Below are 25,788 nucleotides of genomic sequence, written 5' to 3'. Positions count from 1 at the left end.
TATTAATCTGTTGGAAGGAGAAAATTTGAATTTCCTCCGGTTTGGTGGTAATTGAGGACTTTGTATATGTAGAGGCAATTCTTTCCTTCATTTATCCTTTTTATTATGTTTCAACCTGATAAGTTCTATGTTTATCCTGTCCCCATACCTGTACTTCAAGTTAAGGTTATACTATGCATCAGTTGTATTGGGTAAGGCCACAGTGTACTATCTTTAAAGAAATTAATGAATGGACTATTTTAGCGAAGTTTAGGTTTATAGAAACATGGTGCAGAGATAGTACAGAGAATTCCCCTCTTATCCACCCCACCCACCCACACACTGTTTTCCCTATTATTGACATCTTGTATTTGTGTGGTACGTTTTTTAGAATTGATGAACAGTATCAATACATTATTAACTAAAGTTCATAGTTCACATTAGGGCTCACTCTTTGTGTTGTATATTTATTTTTGTGGGTTTTAGCAATTGCATAATGACATTTATCCACCATTACAGTTTCGTACAGAATGTTTCACTGCCCTAAAAATGTCCTGTGCTCCTTCTATTCATCCCTTCCCTCCCCAACCCTGGAAAACACTGATCTTTTTACCACTGATCTCTATAGTTTCACCTCTTCCAGAATGTTGGAATCATACAGTGTATCAGTTTGTTTATCCACTCATCTATTCAAGGACTTCTTGGTTATGTCCAGTTTTTGGCAATTATGAATTAAGCTGCTGTAAACATTTGTGTGCAGGTTTTTGTGTGGATGTAAATTTTCAGCTCATTTTGGTTAAGTACCTAGGAGTGCTATTGCTGACTCATTGTAGGCCTATGTTTAGCTTATACGAAACTGCCAAACTGTCTTCCAAAGTGACTGTACTATTTTGCATTCCCACCATCAATGAATGACCATTGCTGTTGTTCCACAACCTCCGCAGCATTTGGTGTTGTCAGTGTTCTGGATATTAGTCATTCTAATAGATGTGTAGTGGTACCTTGTTTTAATTTGCAATTCTCCAGAGACACATGCTGATGAGCATGAACATCTTTTTTTTCAGTTGAGATATAATTGACATGTAACATTGTGTTAGTTTCAGGTGTATAACAATGATTCAGATATTTGTATATATTGCAAAATGATCACCACAGTCTAGTTAATATCCATCATCTCACATAGTTACAGAATTTTTTTCTTGTGATAAGAACTTTTAAGATCTACTTTCCTAGTAACTTTCAAATATACAATGCAATATTAATTATAGTCACCATGCTGTGTGTTGCATCCTCATGACTACTTATGTATTTTATAACTGGAAGCTTGTACCTTTTGAACACCTTCATCCATTTCACCATGCCTTCTTCCCTCATCCCCCTGCCCTCCCCAGCAACCACTACTCCATTCTCTGTATGTACAAATTTGAGTTTGGGTTTTTGTTGTTGTTTTTAAGATTCCACATATAAGTGAGATCATACAATATTTTTCTTTTCCTTTCTGACTTTGTTTAACATAAAGCCCTCAAGGTTTATCCATGTTGTTGCAAATGGGAAGATTTCCTTCTTTTTTTTTTTTTTTTAATTGAGGTATAGTTGATGTAGTGTGTAAGTTTTAGGTGTACAACATAGTGAGTCACAATTTTTAAGGTTACATTCCATTTATAGTTGTTATAAAATATTTGCTATATTCCCTGTGTTGTACAAGATATCCTTGTAGTTTATTTATTTTACCCATTGTAGTTTGTACCTCTTAATCCTCTACCCCTATCTTTCCCCTCCTCCCTTCCCTCTCCCAACTAGTAACCACTAGTTTGTTCTCTGTGAGTGTTTCTTTTTTGTCATATTCACTAGTTCTTTTTAGATTCCACATATAAGTGATACCATACAGTATCTGTCTTTCTATGACTTATTTCACTTAACCGGATATCCTGCAAGTCCATCCATGTTGTTGTATATGACAAAATTTTGGTTTTTTATGGCTGAGTAGTATTCCATTTATATATACCACATCTTCTTTATCCATTCATCTGTTGATAGACGTTTAGGTTGCTTCCATATCTTAGCAGTTGTAAATAATGCTGCAGTGAATGTTGGGGTGCATGTATCTTTTTGAATTTTTTCAGTATTTTTCATATTTCATGTTTTCATTTTTTTCAGATAATATACTTAGGAGTGGAATTGCTGGGTCATATGGTAGTTCAATTTTAGTTTTTTTGAGAAACCTCCCATACTGTTTTCCACGTTGGCTGCACCAATTTACATTCCCACCTGCAGTGTACAAGGGTTCTCTTTTCTCCATATCCTCTCCAACCTTTGTGCATTTCTCTGATGAATAACAGTGTTGAGCATCTTTTCATGTGCCTGTTGGCCATCTGTATGTCTTCTTTGGAAAAATGTCTATTCAGATCTTGTGCCCATTTTGTAATTGGGTTGTGGTAGTTTTTGTTGTTGTTGTTAGATATTGAGTTTTATGAGCTATTTATATATTTTGGATATAATGCCTTATCGGTCACATCATTTGCAAATATTTTCTCCCATTCAGGAGGTTGTCTTGTTCATTTTACCGATGGTTTCCTTTGCTGTGCAAAAGCTTTAAGTTTAATTAGGTCCCATTTGTTTATTTTGCTTTTATTTCCTGTGCTTTAGGAGATGGAGCCAAAAAAATAATGCTGCAGTTTATGTCAAAGAGTGTTCTGCCTGTGTTTTCCTCTAAGAGTTTTATAATATCTTGTTTTACATTTGGGTATTTAATCCATTTTGAGTTTATTTTTGTATATGGTGTTAGAGAATGTTCTAATTCTTTTACATGTAGTTCCAGTTTTCCAGCACCACTTACTAAAGAGACTGTCTTTTTTCCATTGTATATTCTTGCCTTCTTTGTTGTAGATTAATTGATCATAAGTGCAGGGGTTTATTTCTGGGCTCTCTGTTTTGTTCCACTGATCTATGTGTCTCTTTTTGTGCCAGTACCATACTGATTATTGTACTCTGAAGTCAGGGACTGATTCCTCCAGCTCTGTTCTTTCTCAAGATTGTTTTGGCTATTTGGGGTCTTTTGTGTTTCCATACAAATATTGAAATTATTTTTTTTATTTCTGTGAAAAATGTTCTTGGTATTTTGATAGAGATTACATTGAATCTGAAGATCGCCTTGGGTAGTATGGTCATTTTAACAATATTTTTCCAATCTATGAACATGGTATATCTTTCCTTTTGTTTGTGTCATCTTCAGTTTCTTTCATCAGTGTTCAAGTACAGGTCTTTTACCTCCTTAGATATGTTCTCAGCCCCTTTCTCTCTTCTCCTTCTGGGACCCCTATAATGTGAATATTGGTCCATTTGATGTTTTCCCAGAGGTCTCTTAAACTGTTCTCATTTCTTTTCATTGTTTTCTCTTTTTGTTTTTGTTTTTGCTGTACATGGGCTTCTCCCTGCTGTGGCCTCTCCCGTTGTGGAGCACAGGCTCCGGACACGCAGGCTCAGCGACCGTGGCTCACGGGCCCAGCCGCTCCGCGGCACGTGGGATCCTCCCAGACCGGGGCACGAACCCACATCCCCTGCATCGGCAGGCGGACTCTCAACCACTGCACCACTGGAGAGGCCCTCATTGTTTTTTCTATTTCCTGTTCAGAACAGTGATTTCTACTACTCTGTCTTCCAGCTCACTGATCTATGCCTCTGTATCACTAAGTATACTGTTGATTCCTTCTAGCGTATGTTTCATTTCAGTTATTGTATTCTTCATTTCTATTTGGTTGTTCTTTATATTTTCTAATTCTTTTTTAAAGCTTCTAACTTATCTCTCTGCATCCATTCTTCTCCTGAGTTATTTGATCATCTTTATGATAACTGCCCTAACTCTTTATCAAGTAGCTTACCTGTCTCTAGTTTTAGTTCTTCTTCTGGGGTTTTATCTTGTTCCTTCATTTGGAATGTGTTCCTCTCTTGCTTCATTTTGCCTAAGTTGCTGTTTTTGTTGTAACATAACTAATAAGTTAATTACATTTCCTGACCTTGGAGAAGTGGCCTTTTGTAGGAGACATCCTATGTGTCCCAGCAGTGCACTTCCCTTTCATCACCCTAGCTTTCTAGTGCTTCCCCCTGTGAGGGCTGCATGGGTCCTCCTGTTGTAGTGGGCTGACTTTGTGGGCAGTCTGGTAGGCTTGGTTGGCCCCTGGTCTGGTTGGTTGCCAAGCCCTGCCTTGTGTGGAGGCTGCTGGCCACTGGTTGGCAGGACCAGGTCACAAGGTGGCTGACTGCAGAACCCAGGGGGCCCTGGGGCTAGGGCTGGCTCACTGGTGAGCGGAGTCAGGGTCCAGGAGACTCTGGGGCTGCTGCTCACCCACTAGTGGGTGAAGGTAGGTCCTGGGGTTAGTGCCAGCCTATTGGCAGACAGAGCCAGGTCCTGGAGTCTGGTTGCAGGGCTCAGGGGTCTCAGAGCTAGTGTCAGATAGCTGGTGGATGGGGCTGGTTCCTGACACAGTTGGGTATGGGGTCTGGGGTGTCACGAAGCTTGTGTTGTCCTGCTAGTGGGCAGGCCCCAAGAAAATTCCAATATCTGTTACATTTTCCTTGGAGTTTCTTATCTAGCCTGTGGAGCTCAGGAGCTTGCTTCAGTAGGAATAAGTGCCGATGTTGTGACTGGTGGGGAACTGGCAGTTAGGCAAAATAGGACCAACATTCACAGAGATTTTGTTCTCACTGTTAGGGCTTCTGTGGCAGTGCCCTATGAGCTGGAGGAGGTGGGGGCAAACCAGAGGCTCCATTCCTCTCACTCCTGCTTTAATCTGAGCAACTTTGCTTCTATTTATTTCCTTTGTTGGACTTCCAAATAAGAATTTGTTTGACAAAAGAATTACTTTGAATTCACATAATAGAGAACCAAGTTTTGCTATTGAAATATGTTTCTTCAACTCTAACTTTTTAGTCATTGTTTTTTAATTTCTTATGTAAGAACAGAGTATAAATTAGTTAATTTTTGCAGCTATTGTATTTCTAGTGCTGCTTTAATGTTTTAGGCTTCCAGGTGTGAGGAACAGAAAAATGCTCATATAACTTTGAGCAGTATGGGTATGGTAAGGATATAGAGGGAGGAAAGGAGCCTCATAAACTAACTCATTGGGCCTCATGGAACTGCAATTTCAGGATATAGTGGCCCTAGAATCCCAACAGCACTCTAATATTTGTGCTTTCTCACTGGCATTTGTTTCCAGTCCATCTACCCTCCCCTTCATTCCTTTAACTCAGCTCCCCTCTCCCTATCCCCATCCCTCTCCCTCTCCCTCTCCCTCATGGTTCCCACTGCTTCCTTATGCCTTTCCTCTTTTAAAAAAAAATTTATTTATTATTTATTTATTTTTTGCTGTGTTGGGTCTTCGTTGCTGCATGCGGGCTCTCTCTAGTTGCGGCGAATGGGGGCTACTCTTTGTTGTGGTGCGTGGGCTTCTAATTGTGGTGGCTTCTCTTGTTGCAGAGCACAAGTTCTAGGTGCAGGGGCTTCAGTAGTTATGGCACGCAGGCTCAGTAATTGTGGCTCGCAGGCTGTAGAGTGCAGGCTCAGTAGTTGTGGCTCACGGGCTTGGTTGCTGCGCGCGGCACGTGGGATCTTCCTGGACCAGGGCTCGAACCCGTGTCCCCTGCATTGGCAGGCGGGTTCTTAACCACTGTGCCACCAGGGAAGCCCCTATGCCTTTACTCTTGACCACTGTGTCTTCACTTTACTTTGCTCTGCCTCAGGACTACGTGAGAGGCTCCTGACTTTCAGACATGTGTTACTGCTTCCTCATGCCTGGTCCTGAGCCCTGTCTCTGAAAGGTTAGGTATTAGGGAATTGATTAGTTACAGTTACAGTTTCATATAAATTTTAAATTTTGGGCCAGACCCATTCTAAGCAACTGTTTATCCTATAGAATCTCCTTTTGGCTCAAGCACTGATCTCCAGGCTTTACCACTGCAAATAAGGGCAATAGACTATCTTGCTTACTTATAATAATAACTTGTAATATTTCCTGAGCACTTGCTGCATGCTAGGTATTTTCTAAACCTTTTACATGTATTCATTCATTTTATTCTTACAACAACCTTATGAAGTAGGTTCTGTTATTAACTCCATTTTACAAATTGGAAACCAAGGCATAGGGAGGCTAATAAACTTGTCCAAAGGTTACATAGTTTATAAATAAGGTTTTCAGAATTTGAACCCAGGCAGTCTGACCTCTCAGATTCCACGCTTTCCATTTTAAGTTAGACGCTATAGCCTGCTCACTAAAATTAAGTAGGTCATTAAAAGAACCAGGCTTTACTTAGAAATTATTCTAAGCAATTCAGAACAGTGCCCTCATCTCTAGACATGAAAGTTTCATGCTGCTGGAGCAGGAAAATAACGTGTCACTGTTCTGTAGGAAATAAGCTAAGTCTCATGATTTAAATATTTATTACTGGAATTACTGTATTTCACTGGAAGAAATTCAAGATTAAGTTCTCCAGATTCTCCATTTGTATCAGAAATGCTTTGGGGGCCTGTTAGTTCAGAACTTCTTCAGGCCCACTCATTCACCTGTCCAGATATAGCTCACTTGATCTGGGTAGGGCTTATGAGGAATGGCACCTCCATTATTGGCCAGTAACCAGAAACATTTATCTTTAATCGAAAATATGAGCAGACTAGTAAAATCAAGAAATGGAAGCTGCCAATGAGCTGAGGCCATTATACACAGGTGCTAGCTGTGAGACAAGAAAATTTCTACTTTGTCATTTTATGTTCCTGAAGCCTGTTCACTCCAGAATATTGAATATACTACTCAGTCTCTGCCTGCTCTCTACTTTTATTTGCACTCATCTGAAGTAGGTTTGTTCCTTGAAATCGCATGAGGCTTAATGTGTATGTCACCATTATTGTGATTGGATACCTTTGGGAGTCTAGCCATCACCCACCCATTGCCAGTTAAATTTAAATTGATTTAATTTTAGTTTTTAAAGTAAAATTTGACTCATTTTGGGGGCCCTATGTTTCCTTAGGGAGCTTTGACCATGTGCCTTATATGTCTTGGTTTGCTGAAAATTGGCACTGTCTCTTCCTTCTAGAAGTGGCCATGTTAGCTTAGTGACCCAGTATGGGCCTGGGATTAAACTAGGTTTGAATCCCAGCTCCTCCACTCAGCAGTTGAGTGACATTGGGCAAGCTATTTCCTCTCTCTGATTCAGTGTCCTCAAATGTAAAGTGATGACAATAGTCCCTCCTTCATAGGGTTGTTACAAGAATAAAAAGAGTTAATACATGTAAAATGTTTGTAAAGCACCAACCACATAGTAAGGGCTCAAAATCAAAAACATCTTACCATTATGATGATGATGATGGATGATATTTTTGCCGCCATGCTGCATCTGGCACTGAAGCCATTTGATGGGCTTAGAGAAATGGTTCTTGAGTTCATATTGTCGGGTGCGACTTGACTGCAGGACATTCTGATTTGTTAGTTCTAAGAGAGTCCAGGAATCTATTTTCAAACCACTTCCACTCCCCCCACAACATCCCCAGCTCCCCATGATTCAGATCAAAAGATAACATACTGTGATTCCATTTATATGAAGTGTCCAGAATAGACAAGTGTAGAGACAGAAAGTACACTAAGTGGTTGCCTGGGACTGGGAGGGTGAGGGAATGGGCAGTGACTGCAATAGATGTGGAGTTTCTTTTGGTGGTGATTAAAATGTTCTAAATTTAGATTGTGGTGATGGTTTCACAACTGTGAATATACCAAAAATCAGTGAATTTTACACCTTGAATAAGTGACTTGTATAATATGTGAATTATATCAATAAAGCTGTTTTTAAAAATGGGAGGGAAATGGTTAAAACCGGGGGAAAGGATGCAAACTGGAAGCTTGGAAAGAGGCTTTTAAAAAAATCCTTTTTCTTTTTATTCACTAACACAAACACATAATAATCCAGTGAAAGTTAGACTTCTGGGAACTTCACCTCCTGGGAAACTGCCCTGTAAAGGAAATAAGTTTTAAAGAGAAAAAGAAAGCCTTTTGAGTTCAGAAAACACCTGTATATTTGACAGATTTTAGGTTATAATTCCAACTGAGCTAATTCTTAGAATAAATAACCAGTTGGTGTTTCTCCCCCTTGATGTAAGGTATGGCATGGATTTATAGATAAAGTAGAGGTGGTAGGAGAGCACAATAAGATATCCTTTACTTACTGTCTAACTCACAACAAAAAAATAAGTCAGTTTTGTAAAAATAATTACGGACTTAGTCATTTCTCTGAATGGCCTTTCTTAGTCATTTAGTGTTTAAATCATTCTTTATTTGAAGCACATGTCATTACCCTGTAGCTTTTCTCTTTGGTAATTAACTGGTCTGAGTCTTCTGTCACTTTTCACTGGCTTTGCTTTGATGCAGCCATCTCCAGTATCACCTTTAAAGGCTTCCTGGGAGTCTATTTTGCAAGATTTGCAGTTTCATTTCACAGCTCATTTGCCTTGTGTTGTTGGATCATCTGTGAGAGCCTGATAGGAGCTAAGTTAATTATTAATTAGGAAGGGATGAGTCTGGGATTAATTTTATAAGGAGACAGTTTGTTAGTAGTTGTTTTTAAATGGCAGCTTTGCATCCCAGGTAACAAACATTCATGTAAAATGCTGTATCTGTATTTGTTGGAGTGCTAATTTACTGAGGTGCTAACTCAAAACTTGTGATTCTTATTAAGTACACAGTTTATTAAAAATAAGATCATCTATTCTCAATGTATTAGAATTGGAGAGGTAGCTGGTGCAAGGTGTGGGTGAAGATTAGGGGTTAGGTAGCACTACCTGATGTTGAGGGAAGGGAACTGATTTGCTACATAATAATGCATACAATAATTCTATTTTACCAGTGGGGAAACTTTGTGTCTAGAGAGGCTAAGTAATTTGCTCAAAATAATACCACTGTTAACTCAGCTGAGCCCATCTTATTTCAAAGTCCATGTTTTTTTAAATTATACTATCCTGTGTTTTTAACAAAGTTTTAGCTATCTGGAAAAGTCTGTTCTCACCAGTTAATAACATGTAATTTAAAATTTTATATAATTTAAAGGCATTATAGAATAAATGATATTGATATCAACTATTCATCAGATCTTAATATTTTAATAACTAACACTTATATGATGCTTGTTAGTTTACAAAAGCACTTTTTCATCATAAATTTCATATAATTCTTGTAAAAACCTATTAAATAATCCTTGTTTTACTAGTGGGTTTAGGCTTCAAATCTAAAAGACGGTTGCACAGAATTATGACCCCGAAACATTAGGGCCCAGCTCTTTAGCTTCCATATCTGATTTTTCTGTTATACTACACTGCTTCTTTGTAGAATGACAGAAGCCCTACAAATATCCCTTTTGTAGCAATAAAGTAGCCCGGAAATCTTACCGTCCGTGATGTCTTTTGGACTGGTTTACTATATCATATTTAAATGATGTGTTTTAATGAAATTCTAAAATTGTGGTATGGTAGAACTATATACCTTAACATTAATTTCTGTGGATTTGGTAACAATGTCTATCCTTTTGCTTCTTAATAGTTAATGATACATGTTTAAGTAGATTGGTTTATAATGGAAATCTATGTATAATCTAATTTTTTTTAATCTAGTCTCTATAGAAGCTGAAATCCATCAATCTCCGTTCTTCAAAATGCAATGGAATGTACCAAAGACTATATTCCGACTTGCACATAGGACATGCATGGAACCAGATAAAGCTGGTCTTTTGGGACACTGTCAAAACACGAAGGGACCATTACTTTTGTATACCTCGGAATCCAGAGTGGTTTGGGTACAGGGCCCTCAGAAACGATGGCTGCACTTACCTGCTGCCCAGTGTGTTGCAAAGGAAAGGAAGCCATTCATTGCTCACCCACCCCAACCAGGGGTCCTTCATAAACAGTGGGAGCAAGATATCTTATCCAAGAGGGTTCTGTCATCCAGTGCTACATCCCCAGGAACTCCCTCTGAAAAAAAGGAAGAACCTGATCCTTTACAAGACAGATCAATTAGTCTTTATCAACGATTTAAGAAAACATTTAGACAATATGGAAAAGTTTTGATTCCAGTGCATCTAATAACTTCTGGTGTTTGGTTTGGAACGTTTTATTATGCAGCCATAAAGTAAGTTTTTTCTTGATTGAGCGCCTTTCCCTGTTTTATCAGAATGTTAATCTTAATTGTACTAATGAAAGCCTTTAAGTAGTTTTTTAAATGCTTTAATGTCTTCAATTGATAGAGGATGCCTTTTTCATAGCAGTTTTCCACGTTTTAATAACAGTAGCTAACATTTGCTTACTGTGTACAGCAGGTATTATGCTAAAATTTTTATAACTGTATCATCTCATTTAATTCTCACAGCAACCGTATGAAGCAGGTAGTGCAGTTATTCCCAGTTTATTAATGAGAAAACAGATTAAGCAAGAATAAGTCAAAATAACTTAGTTTTTCCCAAAATAACCTGGAGTATGATTTCAAACCTTAATCACTATGCTTGTGTCCCATCAACATATAGGATAGCACAGGAATAAAATTACAGCTTCCAGAGATTTGGCAGCACCATGAGTTAGTTCTGTACTTATATGTTTCTTACAGTGTTTATCAACGTGAAAAGATAACTTATCTTGCCATGTGTATGGTTTTGGTTGGAAATTAGTAAGATTTTGCAAAGCCTGGCTTATATCTGTTGTAGACACAAAAATGAACAAATTACAGACTTATGCTTTAATGTTACATCTGATGAATGTCAAGGTGAGGTCTTTTGTTCTGATCAGAAGTTGATTTGTTGTACACGTTTAACATCTTGTTAAGAGGGTATATCTCATGTTAGGTATTTTTTACTACAATAAAATAAATGTTTTTTAAAAAGTTAATTTAGTGGTCCTAGCCTCCAGGTATTATAAAACAGAATTTCTAAATGTACCTTTCTTGTTAAATACTGTTCCTTTCTTTTAAAGTGAGTTGTATCATTCACACTGTTTTAGGAGCAGGAGTACACGTAGAAACAGATTCCCAATGATTTCCAGTTTCTTTCTGCCACCAGCAGAACTGAGTGTGCCGGCGTGTGCCTGTCCCGAGCGCTATGTGGCTTTTCTTGCTGTGGCCTGGGTGTGACCTCTGAACAGTATGCTCATTATCCTGCAGGCAGTGAGATGCACAGTGAAGACCACTTTGATGTTTTTGTAAACTCCCTTAATGGGTTTAGAATTATTTTATACTTTCCAAAAGTCCACTGATTTTCAGCTTTTGGCTATATTTAATGGTTTGATAATAAGGTATTAAATATTTTAATGTAAAGCTCACTCATTGGAAAAAGCTTATCATTTATTAAATTAAAAGATGATGGAATGGAGACCATCCTTATTCTTGGGAAACACGGGATTAGAAATGTTTCTTTACAAAAGCTCTATTGAATAAAAGGATTTTTTTTTAAACCTTGTGTAATTGATGCTGTTCTGTTTCTTTTCATATCTTTCTATTTAGTTCTTATTATTCAGTTATTTCCTTCTTCATTATGTATCATTATTTTCTTTAAGAATTGTTCCTTTCTTTGCAGAGATTCTTATATGTGCATTTTATGGAATTATCTTTTTGTTTATTAATGACATTTTCTGGACGTGTATAAAAAATATTTATAAAAATCTTCAGAACTGCCCTTAGTGTTTTAACAGAGCCTAAAATCATGTACCATTTTGCATTAAAATGTCATAGGCATTCAGTTCTTCTATTTAATGAATAGTTTACTACATATTGAATTTTCTGTTTTGAGCCATTTAGGATTTTTCTGATTCGGTGTTGTGGATGATGATGAGTTTCTTCCATGTTTCATTTGCCTTCGCTAGGTTGTCTTTAATAAGCATTCAGCCTCCTGGCCTCAGGGGGAGAAATCTAAGTTTTTAATAATTGAATATGAGATTCATATTTGGACTATTAAAAAGAGTACTTTTGTTCCTTTTACTTTTCCTTGCCTTCAGTAAAAGAGTTCTATAACCAAAAAAACAGGCCTTCAAATAACCTAGTAATATTAATTAGACTTAGGACGTTTTCGGTGGTGTCTGCACTGATGCAGTTGTGGTGACATTCTGCTGTCCTCTGTGGAGTGCACCTTTCTTGGTTTTGTCCTTCCCCCTCTTTTTTCTGTGGATGCCTGTGTGTAAATGTGGTGGGACTGTCCACTTTAAATTCCTATACCTTATCCACCACCACCTGCCTTTGGCTTTTTGTCAGCATGGAAATTTGGTTCCCAGACCCAGCTCTACTGCCCCACCATGACCATTGGTCCAGTTCTGTTACAGCATCACATAGCTAAGTTATATCAGGTAGGATGTGTTGCTTTCCAGAACAGTCCCTAATGTTTTGTGAAATCCTTAATGCTTGAGAAATTGAAAGTTGATTTGTTCCAAGGAAAGTGATACTTAGAAAATATTAGTGTATGTTTGAATGGCAGTGTACCTTTCACTGTGAGATGATTTTATTGTGATGTTGGAGTTGATTGTGTTAAATACAGGTTTTCAATTCAACTGACTAGAGGCTGGGTTTATTTTATTTGGTTTTAGCTGGAAAAAGTTCTCTGTTATTTGCTTGTTGCCTACTTACTATTAAAAGAAAAGGGAAAACATAATTTGTAACTTGAGCGACAATTAGCATTACTGCCTCTCAGCACCACAGAGCAAAATGCCATTCTGTATTTAGTTAATGCACTGATGAAGATGTCAGGCTTTTGAAACATTTTATTTCAGGGAGATCTAAATTGTGCGTCCTCATAGATTTTATTTATTTATTTTTAATTTTAAAATTAATTTATATTATATTTTTGGCAGGATTGGGTCTTTGTTGCTGTGCACGGGCTTTCTCTAGTTGCGGCGAACTGGGGCTACTCTTCTTTGCGGTGAGCCGGCTTCTCATTGTGATGGCTTCTCTTGTTGCAGAGCATGGGCTCTAGGCTCATGGGCTTCAGTAGTTGTGGCACGTGAGCTCAGTAGTTGTGGCTTGTGGGCTCTAGAGTGCAGGCTCAGTAGTTGTGGCACACGGGCTTAGTTTTAGTTGGTCCGCAGCATGTGGGATCTTCCCAGATCAGGGCTCGAACCCGTGTTCCCTGAATTGGCAGGCAGATTCTTAACCACTGCGCCATCAGGGAAGTCTATACATTTTATTTTAAACTAAGCTTTGTTGTTGCTTCTCTCTGGAAAAGTTTGCAGAATCTTTCATCTTCTAACAAGAAGTTCTCTGTTTGGTCAAATGAAGCTCTTTGATGATGGTTTTGTCTCTACGTTTAGATGCCTTGAGTTTGGGCCTCAAGTTTCTAAAGTTACAGATCCGTTCTGAGGCACAGTCCTGACTGGTTTTCACTGCACTTCATCCAGACTGTGGATGTACTTTTGCATCATTTGGAACATCCATAAAGCTGGTGGTTTGTGAAGCACAGGTTTCTGTCAGGCTGAGGGAACTTTTGCGACAAAAGTGGATATTACTATTTGGATCAGACCCTCATTAATGCTTCATAGTAATTCCAAAGGAAATGAAAGTTATTTTTTAAAAGTTAAGTCATCAAATCAATAGTTTAGGAAAAAGTGGGACCAGGTGGTTGCTTCTTTATTTTACACAGGATACTTATGCAAGATATCTTGGTCATTATTGTTTTTATGATAGTTTTTTTTTAAGATTATTTATTTATGTATTTTTGGCTATGTTGGATCTTAGTTGCAGCACGTGGGATCTTTGTTGAGGGATGCGGGATCTTTCGTTGCGGTGCGAGTGCTCCTCGTTGTGGTGTGCGGGCTCCTCTCTAGTTGTGCTCGGGCTTCTCTCTAGTTGTGGCCTGTGGGTTTTCTCTTTAGGTGTGGCGGGTGGGTTCCAGGGCACATGGGCTCTGTAGTTTGTGGCACACGGGTTCCAGAGCATGTGGGCTCTGTAGTTTGTGGCACGTGGGCTACATGTTGAGGCGCACGAACTCAGTAGTTGTGGCACGTGGGCTTAGTTGCCCCGTGGCATGTGGGATCCTAGTTCCCTGACCAGGGATCGAACCCGCATCCCCTGCGTTGTAAGGCAGATTCTTTACCACGGGACCACCAGGGAAGTCCCAGTTGTTTTTTGTGTTTTTAAATCACTCAGTTTTGTCTTATATTTAGCCAAATGTTTGTCTTTTTCCCCCCTGCATGATTGCCATTAAATATGTAGATTTTACATACTGGGCTTAGTCTGAACTAAGAAATAATTAATGAAATAATTTGGTAATTGTACGGGTACCAGAAGAGATGATTAGCATGTTATGGTAGGATGTTATTGTACCTAGTGACTTGATTAGATCCACAGAATCGCTAAATCTTTGTAGTACTAAGTCTTGCTTCAGTGGGATTCTGTTGTTTAAGAGATTTGAAAAGGAAATGAGGGTGGAGATAAAAGAAACTGGATTGGACTTGTAGTTAATTTTTAAATCTTACTCTTTAAAGTTTCCTTCAGTTATCTGGTTTCCTCTTGTGTAGATGGCCAGTAATTCCTGGTGATGATCATCCTATCTATTGAGATTAGTCTCTGATCTCCTAGTATTATAGTGAAATCAGAGAGGGACAGCTTTTCCCCAGTTAAGCAAATTATTTTTTAATATTAAAAATAAACTAGGCGATTATTACTACTGTAATAATAATGTATCCAGGCTGTTCCCTTTCTTAATTACAAAGAGGAAGAGTACTTGTACAGAGGAGCAACCTGTGGACCCGACCTTAACCACAAGTCAAACTCACACCACAAGTCAAACACCAGGTCAGCACTCACAGGACAGACTGAGTGTGTGGCTCCTGTTGTGATCCTCTGCGATGGATATAGAATCAGCTCTGCAGCTTTCCTATCTGAAAACATTTACCCCAAATTTAATCATGAGGAAACAATCAGACAAATCCAAATGAAAGGCTGTTCTACCACAGAGCTGGCCTGGGAGCTTCAAAAATCTCAGCATCAAAAAAGACGTCCTGCCTTCCTCCTCAACAGAAAGTGCTGAGCAGCGCTTCTGGAGAAGAACTGGAAGACATGACAAGATAGTGACAAGGGACTCACCGGACAATTCAGGGAATTTTAACATTAAATAACGTACTGTTGTATTAACTATATACTATCCTACATGTTAAGTATCCTGGCTGTGATGATTATATTATGTTTATGAAGGAGGAGCACAGAACAAGAGCCTTGTTGTGATTTGAGGTGAAGGCTCACAATGTCTGCAAAACTACAAGCAGTGAGGGAGAGAGTGGGAGAGCACGAGTGTTCCGGCATGGCAAACTTGACACTCAGGGAAACTAAGAAGAAATTAGGGCTTACCAGTTGGATTAGAGACTTTTTCTGCTGCCTTTCCCTCCCTCCAAAAATTTGTTGCAATTCATGATAATTCCTTCTTTACCTGCCTTTTAAGTCTGATAATAGAATAGAAGCATGTTTTTAGAATAATTGAAGTTTTCATGAAACCCATAGAATCATTTATTTTTTGCATAATAACACAGTAAGTGGTGTTATAATATCACTTGTTTTTATGATAATAGTATAGTTTGACATGTAATTTTAGAGGTAAAAAATCTTAGGTCTTAAACTTTGAGTTGGATCATTCTAAGGAACTAAAGATTCTAAGATCAGGTGAATGATCAGAATCATTTCTGATCATTTCTCTTAGATTACTTAATGCTATTAATTTTTCTCTGATAAATGATTCTATTTTTCTCAGTGTGCTAGTTAGGGATGTCCATGAACAGAAGCTGTGAACAGTGAGACACAGTAGGACGCTGGTGTTCATGCACACGTTGTTCCTTTAGAGTGAAATTAGAGTGCTTGGTGGTGCACAATTGACTTTTAAACAGAATTTGGTTTTGATGTTTTCAGATAATCTTTTGAAAATATTTATCGCTAAAAGTTTATCTATATGTATATATAAATTACTTTCTGTTTCTTTCTTAGAGGAGTGAATGTCGTTCCTTTTCTAGAACTTATTGGGTTACCTGACAGCGTAGTAAACATTCTGAAAAATTCCCAGAGTGGAAATGCACTAACAGCATATGCCCTGTTTAAGGTAGGTACTGCTGTGGGTAGATGGCGCCTCACACTGAACCTCTGTAGCACTCCGTGCTTGCTCCCAGGGTTACCTTTGTAACTTAAAATACTGTGTTTCATCTCTTACATGTCTAATGATTAAAAGTAAACTAAAATTTTTAAGGGTGAATAAAATGGTGGTTTAGGGAGAATTGCCTTAAGAATAGGTAGGATTTTCATAACCTGCTGTGATGAGACAAAGTGAGACTTCTGAATTTCTAATGAACAGGTTGTCTCTGTGACATTTCTCCTATTGATAGTACATTAATTTTCCTTATTCAGAGATCCACATGCCACCTGACATGTTAGTGAAATTTAGCATTTATTTTACTGTTTATAATAGTTTATCTTTCCAAAAAGTAAAATAGTAAAGTTTAATCAAATTGTTTTATGTGATAAACCTTAGACTTAGTTGTTGATGTAATGTATGTTTCATTTTGGAGTTCATTGTCTTTACAGTTGTCTGGATTCAGACAATGACATCTTTGAAAATAGGTAGTTTTTACACTTACGGGTCTTTATTTTGGAAGAGAAGACTCATTATTGTAAATTGTGAAATTTAACTATATTAATCTAATTTTTCTCAACTGACAAAAAATTAGGTTCTATGTGGCTTTATCCTAAGAAAACAGGTAGAAGACATTGGGAAACTAGATGTTATTTTACTTCTGTCATGAAAATACTTAGAATTATGGGTTTATAGTAGTACTCAAAAATAATGTTGTTTTATTCTGTCATCCTCATTAAAATCCTCTGAAATATTGGGAGATTTCTTATATGATAATTTTGACTAGAGAGCTAAAGCTTAATTGCTGAGTTATTCAACATTAAAACTTATTAAATTAATAAATTATCAAGTTTTTAGTTACAGTGTATATAATTTAACCTTAATCCAACTGTCATGATGGTTGAAACCACTTCACTAATTATAACTGTTCCTTATCCCATGCTCTCATTTCACAGTCTGTGTGTTAGGTCTTTTTTTAATGTCTGTTGTCTTTGATCATGAGCTCCTAGGAATTTAGAGTTCTGTCTGTGTTTCCACTGTGCCTGTGCTGTGCTCTGGAGGCACATCAGTGCTCAGTGCCTGTTGGCCTGCTTGAAATTGAAACACAAGACTGGCACGCAGGTGGGCTGGTGTCAGCAGTGGCTCTGCTCATGTTCCTGTGCAAGGAAGGAGGTGTGGAGGGTCCACTTGGGTGTTTGGTTTCTGTAACCTGGTTTCTCAGAGCAGCAGACACTGAGGTTTCTTGCCTCAGAATGTGATGCAGCCTCTGCTCTTACAATTCTCCCTTTGTACCAGTTCATCTACTAGTTAGTTTGGGACCTTAAACCTCTGGTCAGTTGACATGTGTACATGTCTCCTGTATGTGTGCCATTTTACCACTTTTTGGCCTCATGGAAGTTCCTGGTTGGGATGCCAAGCCCATCATAGACTGTAATGAGAAAGTAGCATAAAGCCTGGAAAAGCCAAAGAAAAGAGATTTGGAAGTGAAACTAAACTAAACTCAGTGAAGAACAAACATTTGGCCTGTGCTTGCCCCTCAGTTTGGTGCCGGTTTAGATGAACAGTGTGTGCAGGTCGGCAGGGTTTCTGGGGAGTGGAAGCGCACGTGCCTTTGTTATAGGGAGGGTCCTGAGTCCTCCCTCTGGTTCTCAGTGAGTCTGCCCCCCAGGTTCACTAGCACATGGGTACAGAACTTTGGTGTTGCCCCTGTGAATGTTCTCTAATCCTGGGTCAGTGTCTAGGTGACAAATATGGAATGTTAGGAGGGAAAACCATATAGGATGTAACAGCCTTTTGAAGCAATAAAGTGATAGTTTGGATATTAACAAGAATGTTAACTTCACACTGTTTTTACTTAAGACAACAGTTATAATCAGTGCTGATCTGCCCATTTCATTTTCCTGCAGATTGCAACGCCTGCGCGGTACACTGTGACCCTGGGGGGGACCTCCTTCACTGTGAAGTATCTGCGCAGCCATGGCTACATGTCGACGCCACCTCCTGTGAAGGAGTATCTGCAGGACAAGATGGAGGAGACAAAGGAGCTCCTCACAGAGAAGATGGAGGAGACAAAGGACAGACTCACCGAAAAACTGCAAGAAACCAAAGGAAAGGTTTCTTTTAAGAAAAAAGTGGAATAGCGTGCCTTATATACCAGGTTATAGACAGTTCCTGCACTTTAACCCTTGGGGACTATGGACAAAGGTACATGCTCTTGATTATTATTTTGGTTAGCAGCCTAAATATAGCAGTTCTCTGAGGGTTAAAGAACTAAGATAACTTTTTAAAGTTAAACATCACTAGAAAAATCAGTGTTTTTTGAAAAGAAAAAATGAACCCAGTATAAGAATTTCATGTCAGTAGCAGCGTTAAGCAGTGGTCCATGTCTTCAGTCATCCTTGCTTTGTGTTTAGATAGCTGCTGATTCCTTGAATAGCTCGTGCGGCCCTACACAGATTTAACACTAGGTCTTCATCTTTGTTATTCTTCGAGGTTTTAACGACATTCACTTCTCAATGTGGAGACAAACTGTTATCATCAGAACTGCCTGTGAATAAGAGGATATTTAGTCTTTCTCTAAATATAGTATATAATAGTTACATACCAGTTAAAATGTAGACTTCATATAAAGAAAGCTGAATGAAAATTGGGTCATATATATGTAAATAAGATGTATTGGTTATATGTAAATGAAAAATTGACCCTTTAAAAATGATTTTTACTTGAAGCTTGCCATAATCAAATTTTTTAAGCAAATCTGTGCGGTCATAGCACTTTCTCACCCAGAATGTAAAACTGTTATTCCTGCATCATGTCCTCTCCAACTGATCCCTCAGAGGAAAAGGGAAAATCATTACACCTTAAGTTTATGGTGGAGATCAGACACCCTTAGCAGTGCCTGCAGCTTGTGGTTCTCGGCAGTGCACGTTTGGGAGGACGGGACCTGCCTGTCTCTGCCACCTGGTCTCCACCAGCCATAGTCAGTCTTGATTCCATTATGGAGTAAAATTTTAAGATTGTAGCTGCTATTTTCCTCTTGCATTGAAACATCCTTACTTGAGCATTTTACTTGAATTTTTTAAATAGCAAAGCTGTCATTAAAACCTGCTTGGAATGAAATTCAGTCGTTGTCAGATGTGAAAGTTGCCACAATTTGTGTGGGTGTGTTAGAGGATGTGTTTGTTTCCTTTTGCTCTAACTGCCTTTACTTCAGTTCTAACCTTTGAGCTGAAAGAGGGAATGGCCTCTTTCTAGATTGTCTTTGTTGTGAGTGATCTGATAAGGCCGCAGGCATCACTGCTGTGAGGCAGGGTTTTCATATTAAATACTGAGTTTGACCAAATTTAGAGAATACTTTAAAGGGAAAAAAATGTTTGCATTTGATACGTCTCGTCATTATGTTGGCTGTGCTGTGGTTGGACACTTCTTTGTGGGGGTGGGTGGAGTGGTGAGGGGGCAGGGCTCACTCTGCCACATGCAGGCCTGATCAGGCAGGATGGTTTGTCTCCTGATACAGAACGAACGTGTGATTTCAAATCGACAGCACATTTTCAAATCTAAAAACAGTGAACATGTTTTAGCTTGTTTATTAAATCATATTTTTGCTATATTAAATGCTAAGATGGATATTAACAAATTTCTTGTTTGTTTATTTTTAACCACTGAGACTGCTTGGCTTAAAATCATGTGTTACATGAAACTTTCTTTTTACTTTTCATGTTGCATAGGGCGTGTTTTCCAATGAGGATAAATTGTGGGTCTTAGAAGCACTAATAACCCTGAGTTTCCACCTTTGGTTCAGCCCGTTTGAGATTTGTTGCCATCCAGTTTCATAATTGTGTTGCGTTTGTCCAGTTACAGAAAGTGAGATACTAGGGAGTGCTTTGAAATTCTCTTGTAAAACATTCTCTGCAGTTGTAAGAAGTTCTTTTGTCATTATTTGGTATCAGGAATATCTGATCTTGTCAAATGCTGCTGCTCTCATCTTGCTAACCTAGTCCTTAAGGGAAGCTACAAAGAGCCGAAAGGGGGGCCCCTGGAATATGCATGTAGAGTATTCGTAGCAGGCCAACAGCACATAGTGGGCATTGAGTTAAGTTATCCGGATGTATGTGTGGTAAATATCATAACCATTTTATTTACAATAAGCCTCATACTTGCTGTGTCTGGTGTGCACATCTGTATTTAAGTAGGATTGTTGACAGGGTAAAGAGGGAGCCGTGGCTGAGATTTAATTTAACACCTATAAAATAGATAAAAAGTGTTTGCTCAGCAAATTAACAATTGAAATGAAAAATAGATTAGGTAAAAAAAAGACTTAGTTTATTCAAGAAAAATAGCAAAACCAACCTTTTAAAGTACCACAAAAATGTCTCTTACTGAACCAACATTTTGCATACAGTAGGGTGCTATTTGCAGATTCCAACAAAGGAGAAAGAGTTCATGTATTAAGGTCACCTTCCTGCCACTAGTGAAAATAATAAAACTATGCCTTCAAATATAATCGTCAGGTTATTTGTTATAGAATCTGCCTTCCATTTATTTACAGATGGAAGATGTTACTGTAGTCCTTTATGCTCGCAATGGAGCTATTGGCTGACTTATTTCAGTGACCTCAGAAGGTAATTCCAGGAATTTTATAAACATCCTAACAGTTTGGGCGAAGAGGTGTTTGAAGAAAAGAAGCAAGTTGTACGTTAGACATATCTAGCTCTTTCTTGTGTTCTTTCCACTTGGTTCATCTTGAGGATTTCTTATCCAAATTCAGATGTTCTGAACAAAGCCACCGTAGAAGATTGTAGAGTATGGTGATGGTAATGAAATGGACAGAAAATGTTTTAGCGAATGAGTTAGAAAGAGTACGTGCATCTTTCCTGATACGTTTGAGATGATACTGTTTTTATAAAATGCATTGGTGAGATATACATTTCTGAATTATTAAAGGATTCTGTCTGAAAAATACTTGCTTTCATGTTAATATAGACGTATTTCTTGTGTTGGCTACAGCTTACTTTTTAAAATGGGGACCTTCATTTATTTCAGATTTTCAAAATTGAATCTCCATAGGGAAGATATGGAGTTAGTTTAGAAGAAAGTAAAATACATTTAGATTAAGTGTTACCAACATTGGTTTGAAGTAGTTTTGGTATTAGATGCTTACTCAGTTGGTTTTTCCCGAGCCGTGGTCTACGGTGCGTCCAGTCACATTGGCCTAGAGGCCGGAGTTGCACAGGAGTGTTCATAAAAAGTGTGGGCCTCTCTACCGCCTTGGAATTTAAACACCTGAACCAGAAATCTGCAGAACCAGAGGTGGGTGCTTTTAATTATTCATTCTGCAAATAGAAGGTTTGTTTGGTCTTCTTGGTCCATCTGTATATTACGGAGTACCCAAAAGATTCTGCCTCCTTGACCCAAAGGAACAATAGAGGCAAGAATTCTCCTTCCCTTAGAGACTTGGCCAGGATTTGTCTTCAGCCATGAATTTTGGCCTGGCTTTCTGATTTTTGAAAGATATTTCTCCTGCATTTTGAGCTTGTAACTTACATATGAGAAATGCTAAGTTTGTGCCGATTAGGTATAGTTTTCCCTCTTTGAGATTTTTTTCCTCTGTGACTTCCATGTCAAGCTGGTTCATTTTAACTCATTAATACAAGTTTTTGGTTGTCTTGCTTCTTCAGGGTTAGGCTTTGAAAATCAAGCTGTATTCTTCCCCATAAATCACTGGCAGCCACCAACAGTAATGATGACAGATCATAATTATCTTGTGGCAATTATCTGGCTATTTTGATAAGAATGATTCTCTCAGCAGAGAGAATGCGGCTTGACTTCAGAAGCCTTCAAGGCAGAGTATGATGTTATTCCGCTGACTTGGACAGTATTTGTGGGACGTGCACAGGCAGCCCCAAAGTCCTCCTCAGCAGTTGTGGTTTCTCTCTACAGGTAAGAGGGCTCATGGAGCCTGAGACGAACAGAAAGCACTTTCACGTTGTGTTTTCTCTGGGACAGCATGGTCCATAACAGCAGAAGTTGTAGGACAGGTCAGAGATGTTCCACGTGTAGCCACAATATATTCTCATTCTTCCTGACTGTGAGGAATGCATAGAACCTTTCTTCTTTCTTTACCTCTCCCTCCCTCCCTCCCTATGTCCAGCTTTTTCTGCTTTGAATTTTGACCATTTTAAATGGTAGAAAACTCTCTTTGAAGTGAAAAAGAAAAAGGCGAGTTTGCATGCAAGCGTGCCTGGTTGTCTTGCGGTAGCCAGTAAGTATGTGGTTCTCCCTCCCTCTGGTGGGCAGGCGCTATGGCCCACTCCTCAGTAAGAGCGGGACAGAAAGCTTGCAGGTGTTTCCTGACTTTCTCATCAGGTACCTGCTGAAAGTCAGCCTTTTACTCCATTTGGGTGATTTCATAAGATTACTTTTAAGTGTATCATATATGAAATATATCTAATATAATCTATATGAAATCTACCTAGTATAATCTAAATAAGGTAAAACAATGAGATGTTTCAGCTCCTTAACACTAATTGAGGGTTTGTTTGTGTTTTAAAAAAAGAACATACAGCATTTCCTCTATATACACAAATATTAAGCTGTTATTTTGTATGCACTTCTAAGTAGGAGATTTGAGATTCTGTAATGATTTGAAGCACATTTTGACTAATTTGTCTTTTATTGAATTTGATTCAGTATTTTCTTTGGACACAATCTTGCCACTTAATTATGGCTGTTGCTTTACTTCTCTAAGAATAGTGGCTGTTTGGGTTCTCTCTTTGCAAGGGTCCCAGAGGAACAGTTTGTCCAGTCTTCAAACATTGACTGCCCTGCCATTCACCTTGGTCTGGAGGTAGAGTTACAGGGCTTGGTTGCCATCGTGCTCCATCACCATGTGCTTGTCATTCCCCTCCTGAAGAAGATGGAAGATATGGTAGGTTGTAATTGCATTCCTCACTTCTTTTGGTTTGGAAATAAGGGACAAGTCTTACTTTCCAAAAAAAATTGAAAATATTATCAGTCAAACACTTGTCCACAAAACCTAATGCAACTTCTGTTGAGAAATCTAGATCATTTTGTAACTGCATTATTTTGGAAGCATTTTAGATTAATAGAAGTTTTCTTAGTCATAAACCCAATTTTCCCTCTAGTGGGTCACTTCAGAATATTGAGGCCAGTAGTTGTAGTTGAAGAAAGGCGCAGGAGAGCCGGGTCAGACATTCAAATCAAGGAACTAAGTAAGGTAAAGTAAGTACCTGCTTTGGAACTTTTAAAATTCTTTGTATTTTTGGAGCTGAAGCCAATTTATGAATATTCCTAATCCTCTGTCCTCTTCTGGTGACTTCCATCATGTTTTTCCTTTTAACTTCATAATTTTCTTTTTTTTAAATAAATTTAATTAATTTGTTTGTTTTGGCTGTGTTCAGTCTTCATTGCTGCACACGGGCTTTATCTAGTTGCTGTTAGCAGGGGCTACTCTGTTGTGGTGCTCGGGCTTCTCATTGTAGTGGCTTCTCTTGCTGTGGAGCACGGACTCTAGGTGTGCAGGCTTCACTAGTTGTGGCTCGTGGGCTCAGTAGCTGTGGCTCACAGGCTCTAGAGCGTAGGCTCAGTAGTTGTGGTGCACGGGCTTAGTTGCTCCATGGCATCATAATTTTCTTTAATTCTTTCTTTAGAGTGATATTTCATTATCCAAAGAGGATTCAGCCTCAGAAAATACTCCATCCTCCTGTGGTAAGAAAGTGAGTTTGCTTTTCCTACTGCGCTTGTGTGGAGGGTCATGGTGGTGGTCACAGCACCTGAACCTGCATTTGTGACACTTGGAACAGCTCAGATTGGAATTTTCTTTTTCCTTGGGGTCAATCGGTGGAACATCTGAAGCATCAGGAGCTGGCTTTTGTGGTAACTTTTCTCACTGGGAAGTTCAGTGTATCCCTGACTAAGAACTCTTAGGCTGGCCTCTCTGGGAGTGGAGAACGTGTGTGCGTGAGGTTTACGGGAGGTTGACAGTGAGGCAAAACCATGTGCTTTTGGATGGTTCCAGAAGAAAGGGAGTGTGCCAGCATTGGTGAAGAGGATGCATACATGGTACAGGATCCTGGCACCAGGAACCTGGGGTCCGTGTGGTTTCCTTGAGGCCGTGACACCGCTCAGATCAGTGTTAGCTCCCCTACCCCTCACAAAAGGGAAGCCAGAGAAGGAAAAAATGGGGGCAAGGTGGGAAATTATTTTTTTTAAACTATTCTCCCTTCAGATTTTCACATTTTATTGCTAAGGGTTGTAAGAACACTCCCCAACACACATACAACATGGTTTGTTAACCAAAAAAGCTGTCCACATCTAGAGTTATGAGAAAAGAAACAGATGTATTTTACTTAAAACTGTGGCGAGGAGGTTTGGGTCCTGGTGGTTCAGTCTCTGCCTTGACACAGGTACTCCAACCCCCTTGGCACTAACTTGGCCCGTTTCCGTCACTGGCATTTTAAGCTGCAGTGTTAGTGTAGAGAGCATGCCAAGGCAGAATGCTATTTACAAGTCTGTAGGAATTGGGCGAACCTGGAAAGTGAAAGCTGAGCAGCACAGCTCCCTCTTTGGGGGCTGCATGTGGCAAGCACACCCTCTCCTCCAGTCTTCGCGCAGGTGACCCTGTTGTATGCGTGACATTTGAAGACATTAACCTGAGACAGAGCTAATACTTGAGGCCACCAGGTCTATAGGCTCCAAAGCCTGTGCTGCCCTTGAACTGTAAGCAGGAAATCTCAAGCAGGACCTCAGGGTCCCCCACCGAAGCTGGGGTGGCAGACACAGCCTGGCTCAGGCGGGGCCAAGGGGATGGGTCCCTGGCCTGCCATGTGGGAGAGGCCAAAGTCAGCACTTTGATTTGAAAGCATGCTTACTCTGTCTGCTAGTGTAGACTGCTAGAATATTTTGTGCTTCCAGATTCTGGTGGTAGTACCACAGTAAACTCTATAAATGCAAATGGCTTTGTAAACAGGTTAAGTCATATAGGAGGGTATACTATACGCAAGTGTGTGAAAATGTATATATACTGCTTCCTGGTAAAGCCTTTTGAAAGTCTGTATTGCAGTTAACACCTGTGTTCAAATGACTAAGACTATAGCTTTTGATTTTTTTAAAGTAGGGTGAATGAGGCTTGCATTATTAGGGCAAAAAGCCCAAAGTCTGGACAGACACATGCAATCAAAACAATGAAATTTACAAATGCACAGCTTTTACCTTTTGGCTGGTATTTTAAAACATGCATTTTAATTAGAATCCATTCAAAGCAAAACGTCAAAACAGTGTAACGAGAGAAATCTAACTGTGATATTTTAAGTAACAGGCTTGTTATAAACTGTTTTGTGCAAGTGTCATCATGGAGAGTCAGAAATAAGTGTTTGTTCCAAGGCCACTGTGAGTGGGTCTCTGAAGGATTCTGGAGGTTTCTTTCAAGCACACTGCTTTTCTAGATGTCCTCGAGGGTGCAGGGAGAGGGCTGCCTGAGTTGCTAGTCCATCTGCTTAGTTGTTGGCAGCTCTGCTGTTTCACAAACGACCCAATGAACAGAAGTCGGTCCAAGAAAGCCAGAGACTGGTGGGGTCTGGGATCCAGTGCAGGCCCTGAAGTGCAGTGGGGGCTCCCCATGTACCAGGTGGGTCAGCAGGGAGCCTATCACCAGGGAGGGAGGTGTTGGGCTCTGTTGTG

The 25,788-nt window shown here is 39.1% G+C and overlaps 1 protein-coding gene across 5 annotated transcripts in view; it reads left to right on the top strand.

Annotated features, from left to right (window-relative positions):
* FAM210A (family with sequence similarity 210 member A) overlaps positions 1 to 20,669 on the top strand; it is a 29,047-nt gene extending 8,378 nt beyond the window's left edge. For 3 of the 5 annotated variants that reach the window (XM_067015293.1, XM_067015295.1, XM_067015294.1), the window contains exons 2-4: positions 9,623 to 10,136; positions 15,951 to 16,062; positions 17,997 to 19,726. In XM_067015293.1, coding sequence (XP_066871394.1) covers positions 9,664 to 10,136; positions 15,951 to 16,062; positions 17,997 to 18,230 — 819 coding nt within the window. In that variant the 5' untranslated portion in view covers positions 9,623 to 9,663 and the 3' untranslated portion in view covers positions 18,231 to 19,726. Of the gene's footprint in view, positions 1 to 9,606; positions 10,137 to 15,950; positions 16,063 to 17,996; positions 19,727 to 20,638 lie in introns of those variants that run through there. The other 2 variants (XR_010836935.1, XM_059039907.2) reach the window with 2 other exon arrangements.
* The last annotated feature ends 5,119 nt before the right edge of the window (positions 20,670 to 25,788 follow it).

Source organism: Kogia breviceps, chromosome 15 (assembly GCF_026419965.1).
Source record: "Kogia breviceps isolate mKogBre1 chromosome 15, mKogBre1 haplotype 1, whole genome shotgun sequence".
Taxonomy (NCBI): Eukaryota; Metazoa; Chordata; class Mammalia; order Artiodactyla; family Physeteridae; genus Kogia; species Kogia breviceps.
The sequence above is the reverse complement of the archived record's forward strand: the minus strand, read 5'-3'. Positions and strand labels throughout refer to the sequence as shown.